Raw genomic sequence first — 6,386 nt, 5'->3', positions numbered from 1 at the left:
AATACTTGCTGGGTCTAACGGGCTTGGTGATCCAAAAATATATTAGTCACAAGACACGAGGGCGCAGTGAAACAACTATGAAAGTGACAGGGGGATATAGTAGCGATAATATATTTATAAAAAAAAAGTAATAGATGGTTGATCGAGCCTTTCTGGCGTCTGACAAACGTACCTTCGCCGTTCCTGTACTCCAAAGTGTCGCAATCGCTCGGCTGTTTCTTGTTACACTCGTCCGAGGCCCTGCTGCATCGAAATCGTACCAAATCAATAGAGTCAAATCAGATTCAACGAACAAAAGATCACGACGGCGACTCGGTGAACAAAAATTTATCACTCGAGAACGATTGTGAGAGCAACTCGTTTACCTTCTCAAGATCAGAACGGTCATGATGATGATGATCACCAGGAGAACGACCACGGCCACGATGGCTCCGGCGATGATCCTCACTTGCATGTTGTCGTCCTCTCCGACGTAATCTGGAACAGAATTCGGAACGCGGTTCGTTGAAAAGCTGCGTTCTAATCACGACTCGACTCTCGTATATTCACCTAAACCCATAGCGTGGGGCGTCTTTTTAAAGACGACCGGAGTGTACTCGCCCCAGCCTCGGGTAGTCTTCGCCCTCACTTGTATCGCATAATCCGTCCCCGGTTTCAGACCCTTGAACGTCGCGGATAAATCGGAGGTCTGGATCACGGTAGCGTTGGTAGCGTCGTCGTAACGCGGATAACACCTCACTGGAACAGATAACGCGCCCGGGAAGTTCAGCCGAATTTCGACTCGGAGATTTATCCGGGGCCATCGATTTTTACCTTCGTATCTCTCGACGAGATCGCTGTCTCCGCCGACTTCGGTCACTGGAGCGTCCCAGCTGATGCTCAGCTCCGAGCTCTTCACGCTCGTGATCCTGACGTTGCTCACTAGACTGGGCACGCTGGCCTCGGTGGTGACGGTGATATCCACGTACTCGGATTTTCCTGCCAACGCCGACACACCGTTCTCGGCGAACACTTGGAACCGATACGTGGTGACCGCGTTTAGACCCGTGATTGTGATCTTCGTGTCGTTGAAGACCTCCTGTTTCACAGAGAATCGCGATCACATTTCATGGTTCGCTGCCAGGACGCTTGGGGAAGACGGAGGAGACTTACCGTATTGGGAATGTATTTGACACCCATGCTACACGCGTCGCAAACGACTCGGTATGTCGTGTCCGCGCGGCCGCCGAGCTGATGCGGCGCATTCCACGACAGAATCACGGTGGACTGGTCCACGAAGTTCACCGTCAAATTCTGTGGTGCCGACGGCGGCTCTGTAATTACACCGAACGCCCCGTTTCAACGTTCGATAAAACTCGTCTCTAGACCATCTCCCACGTTTACCCGCGGGATCGTTAATCGCGAAAACGAAACTCACGTGTGCAGGGCATTATTTTCGGATCCTTCTCTGCTCTGTAATAACCCGCGTTGCATCTGCACTCGGTGAATCCATAGTCGGAGGACTTGCTGTGCGCCGGGCAGGGCTCGCAAGCTTGCGATCCCGCCTCGTGCTTGAATTTACCGATGGGACAGACGATGCACTGCTGCTTCTCGATGTCCGCTTGGAATCCCGGCTTGCAGTGGCACCCGCCGCTGGACAGGTACCACTTGCCGTCGCCCTTGCAGAGGAAGGTGGGCTGATCGATGACGATCGCGTTGTCGACGCACGTGCCGATCGTCTGTTCAATCAACGCGACTTCGCGACCAGTCGGCGTCGCGGGGAATCGCGCGAAATTCACGGAGATCTCCGGGCAGCTGATGTAGTAGACCTTGATGGCCAAAATCGAGATGCAGGCGCCTTGATCGCGGAACGCGAAGTACACGCCTTTCTTCGTCACCGGGATGGACTTCACCTCCGTGTTTATCACGACTTCCGTGTTCGTGTTGAACCTCCCCTCGCCGGCAGCGATCCGTCCTGAGGATCAAACGTTTTTCTCGTTTGTCTCTAGTCCAGTCGCTCCACGCGTATTTTACTCGAAGTGTCTTTTTCCGTTAGCGAATAATAAGTAAAATGTCCGAATGCTCACCGATTAACTTGTAACTGTCGGTCTCCCAGGGCGGCGGCTCCTTGGTGGCAACGTCGAACTCGTAGTAAAGCAGGCTGAACGTCTCCTTGCAGCTGAGTGCGTTTCCGGGGAAGAGGGAACAGTCGCGGGTGGTGAATTTGATTTCTATGTACATACGATTCGCCGGTCCCCTCTCGATGAATGGCGTCCATAGCCAATTGTTCACGTTGTTGTACGCGACGTCGCAGACAACGTAACTCCGCCAATTGATGCCCTTGTCAAAGTTCGTGAACGACTCTTCCACCCACTGCAATCAAACCACGGGACGATCTTAATTTCGGTACCCTCGCGATTAAACGGCGAGCAAAACGCGCACCGGGCCTATTTTTAAAGCGGGTTCGACCTACGCGCGTGCTCGAATCGACCGCGATAAGAACGAATCAACGGGCGAACGTTTTCGATCGTTAACTTCTCTTCTCGCGTCGAATAATGCCGGGAGAAAGTGCTTGGGAAATGATTTTTTGTTACAGCGCGTGGATACGCGAGATACGGGGTCGTAAGATTAAATAACGCGACGCCTTCTCACAGGATACTTTCCCCCGGGACCCTCGGCGATGTTTGCGTACGGATTACGCGAGAGATTCCATCGAGTCAGCATCCACGAAATCAGCTTTGAACCCCTCGACTTTCCTGCCCGGGATTCTTCCGTTCTCGCTTTTAAGGTCTCGCTTCAAGGTCCTCCGACCGACTTCTACCCCCGTTGATGATATTTACAGAAACAACGAAGACGGATTGCCGTCGTCCGGGTCATCCCGAAGTTCCGTGGAAGAATCCGTGGACGACAAAGAGACTCGAGGACGGAACAGATTTATTCCCGGGCGAGGGGGCTGGATAGAGACGCTTTCCGATCTTTATCGAGTCGATCCGTAGGACAGTGACGAGCGAAAAAGGGAGAGGAGAAAGAGAGATTCACGCTGGCCGGCTCGGTCCATGTCCGATCGGAGGAACCACTTGTCCGTCGACGTTGGACGCGGTATCCTCCCTCGGCAAATGACGAGGCGGAGAGGCCAGGTCGTCGACTTGCGACAAACAGACCGCAAGGAATTACCGGCGCGCGTTACCATTAGTTTTATTGCCCCCCTCGGCTCGGGCTCGTCCCGAGAGAGACCGCAAAAAGTTCCGACCGAGCAACAAGGACCCGTCGTCGCCGTCGTCCTCGTCGCCGTCATCGTCCACCTCCTCCTCGTCGACAGACCTCGTCCTCTAAGACTATTTTCTCTCTCTCTCTTTCTCTCTCCCCTGAGAGAGTAAAGGCTGCGTAGGTAAGAACAGGCAAAAAACGGGTAGATCGAGAAGACCGGGCTTCTTACCCGGAGAACATTTTCTTGCGGACGTGTTTCCGGCAGGGAGGCCGCAATAAATTCAGCCTGTGTACGGTTACTCGGTAGCGCAAAGAGATTATTACGAGCGGGGGGAAGCGGAGAAAAAAGGCTACTATTTCGTTTCGGTGGATGGACTCGGGCCGACATTCACCGATCAGAAAATTTGATCGCGATCCAATATCGTCGAAACGTCAGATTTTTCTCTACGAAAGTTCTCGTATTAAACGCTCGAGAGTCGATTGCAATTACCCGCACTGGTATTTGCTCCGCCGTCCGTTATCCTCTCGCTCGCTCACACCGCTCTCTCCCTCCCTTCTTCCTGTGGCGAGGAATCATATAAAAGACAGAAGGCGCGAAAGGTTAATATCGCGCGAACACTATTAGAGGAGCGGAGAAAAGTCCCCGGGATGTTATTTCGACGCCTACGCGGGAGCTTTATCGCCTGGGAAATTGCGTTAGGAGACGGTGAATTCCACCCCCGCCCATCTCTCTCTTCCTCCTTCTCCTTCACTTTTACTTCTCGTTCTTTCGCCGCGGTGCCTTCCAGGCTGGCCGCGAACCGAAAAAAGGCACGGGCAGCACCGCGCATCGTTAACGCCGCGGAATTTAATTGGATCCCGCCGAGACGTTTCTCTTTCAAAGTGCCGGCGTCAATTTTTCGGCGCACCGGATTTCCCAGCGGCGCGATTCCGCGCTTCGAAGTTGGCAAATAAAAAATTTTATGCTCGGTCGCCAGGGGAACGAGCCACCCGATCCGTGTCGCCTTCATCCCGAACGAGATCGTTTTGAGTAACGACTAATTCTAGAATTTATCGGCGACCTTTAAAATCAGGCGAACGAGACGCACGTAGATTCTCACTCGACGTCTAGGTGGTAACTTTTTTGCCAGAGAAAATGATTTGGGTAACCGAGGAACTGTGTAAGACAGGTGTACGTGTGCCGGTGGCTTCTTGGGCGCGTTTCCGCGGGTGGTGGAGATTTTAAATGAAATTAATTACGCCACTTAACATGTTTCGCGCCTCGGGTTCGTTAGCGTGCCGCATGCGAGATTAGCAAAGCCCGGGCGCGCTCGGCTCGGGTAATTTCGCTCTTTATCGCGTTTCAACACAGAATTCGGCCGGATTTCGCGTTGTGTTTCTCAATTAGCTCGCCGGGTCGATCGATCGACGCGACACGAATCCATTAAAACGACGCGTCGCGCCGCGCCGCGTCGACTCGAAGATCCTGTTTTTCGAAATCGGTCGAGATAATAAAAACCGGAGGCTCGTTCCCGTCGAGCGATTCGCGCGGGGTTTAATCGAGAGGCGGAACAAGCGTCACGAATTCACTCGGAACGCGGTCGCGAAAAAATATTTCCACTCGTCGCTTTTAATTGCTTCGCGTATAATGGCCGCGATATTCGCTCCACCCCTGCCTGCCTGCCTGCCTGCCTGCTCGCTCTCTCCATCGCTCGTCTACGCTGCGGGAAAAATATCGTACCAAACGACCCGCGCTCGATCGATGATTATTAATTCGCTCGGAAATTATGTAGAACGCGGCCGCGCTCCTCGATGGCTGTCGAAGCCGGTGCCGTCGATTTTTCCAATTTCCAACCACCGGATCGACCTCTGATACGGTAAAACTCCGCTACAAAACGACAGACCCGCGGCAGGAACGAGCGACGGGCCGGGAATCATTGTGGCTCGAGTCATCGAGTCGTTCGATCAACCACGCGGACCGTTCGTGTAAAACAGAAATTTCACCCGGAGCTAAACGTTCGAGAATGGTACGTTTGTTCCGCCAATGGAACTCGAAACGCTTGGAACAATATTTCGGTGTCGGACGATTTCGTGCACGGAGTCAGGATCGAATTAGATGAATGCCGCGGGGATCGTCGACCCGAACCGAAGAAGGGGTGCAAAAAGGCATCGTTCCGCATGGTTGTACAGTTTCCGCGATGGATTCCGCGGTTTCGTCCGCGGCGCGGAGATGAAATTTAGTCGCGGATAAAGAGTAACGACGGGCTGCTACACGAGCAAGGCATTAGGATATCGATTTGTCGGACGAACCTCGTCGAGCCTGTACCGTCTGCGTTTTCTATTTCCTCGTTGTTCAGAGGATGCGCCGGTAAACAGATACCTACGGGCGCTTTCGGAATAAAGCCAATAAGCTCCGTAAACGTGGCACGAGTTCCGAGAAAGGGAAGCTACACCGCCGGTCAAAAGTCCGGAGTCGACCAACTATCTCTTTTAAATTATGAACTACCTTCTCCGTCGATATTAGACAGCGACCCTGGCTTCGGGGTTAAACGTTCGAGTATATACATATTTTCATTTTTCGCGTACGTCTCTCCCCCTGCGGGCAAGTAATATCGCCACCCATGATCGCAATTCCGATGGTGTAACATCGGTCGAGTCGGGGGGAAGTCGATGGGAGAAGACTTAGGGGGTCGCGTGGGGTGGACGAACTTTCAGTCTACTGGAGGGATCTTAATATATATTGAGCCACCCACCCCTCACGCGCCTTTGGGGTTCTGCCCGCACGTGCTCCCTCCTCTCTCTTCTTCCTCGTGCCTACGTACCACACGGCGCACAGCGTTCTATCGCCTGTTTCACGGGAACGCGGAATCGCGAAAGTTAAATTGACTCGCGATCCGGTGAACGTCTAGCCGTTTTTTGGGTCCAGACCGCAAATTATAACGCTACCTCACGATTGGATGTCTTCGGCTCTCGTTAATTCCCTTGAACGCGTCCAGCGACCGGCGAACGAGCGTGGAACGGGAATCAATAATTTCACGGTATCAAACGATTAATTATATTTAAGGATCTATAGGCTATACATACATTTAAACAATGCTGGCATGTTGAATTTGTTATTATAGATTCCTATTACTATTAAAAAGCTAAAATTATAGTGATTGCACATTTTTCATAGGTAATAGTATCACCTACAACTTATATTCGAAGTATTTGTCGAAATT

The 6,386-nt window shown here is 52.3% G+C and overlaps 1 protein-coding gene across 21 annotated transcripts in view; it reads right to left on the bottom strand.

Moving 5' to 3' along the window:
- The window catches only part of Eph (Eph receptor tyrosine kinase), an 86,636-nt gene that overhangs the window by 15,077 nt on the left and 65,173 nt on the right, over positions 1–6,386 (bottom strand). For 17 of the 21 annotated variants that reach the window (XM_018029310.2, XM_026815938.1, XM_018029314.2 and 14 more), the window contains 7 exons: positions 2,067–2,352; positions 1,418–1,954; positions 1,153–1,313; positions 814–1,078; positions 550–738; positions 366–477; positions 173–243 (listed from right to left, as the gene is read on the bottom strand). In XM_018029310.2, coding sequence (XP_017884799.1) covers positions 173–243; positions 366–477; positions 550–738; positions 814–1,078; positions 1,153–1,313; positions 1,418–1,954; positions 2,067–2,352 — 1,621 coding nt within the window. The remainder of the gene's footprint in view (positions 1–172; positions 244–365; positions 478–549; positions 739–813; positions 1,079–1,152; positions 1,314–1,417; positions 1,955–2,066; positions 2,353–6,386) is intronic. The other 4 variants (XM_018029311.2, XM_018029313.2, XM_018029319.2 and 1 more) reach the window with 1 other exon arrangement.

The sequence above is a fragment of the Ceratina calcarata genome, unplaced genomic scaffold (assembly GCF_001652005.2).
Source record: "Ceratina calcarata isolate Rehan_Ccalc_2016 unplaced genomic scaffold, ASM165200v1 scaffold48.2, whole genome shotgun sequence".
Lineage (NCBI taxonomy): Eukaryota > Metazoa > Arthropoda > Insecta > Hymenoptera > Apidae > Ceratina > Ceratina calcarata.
The sequence above is the reverse complement of the archived record's forward strand: the minus strand, read 5'-3'. Positions and strand labels throughout refer to the sequence as shown.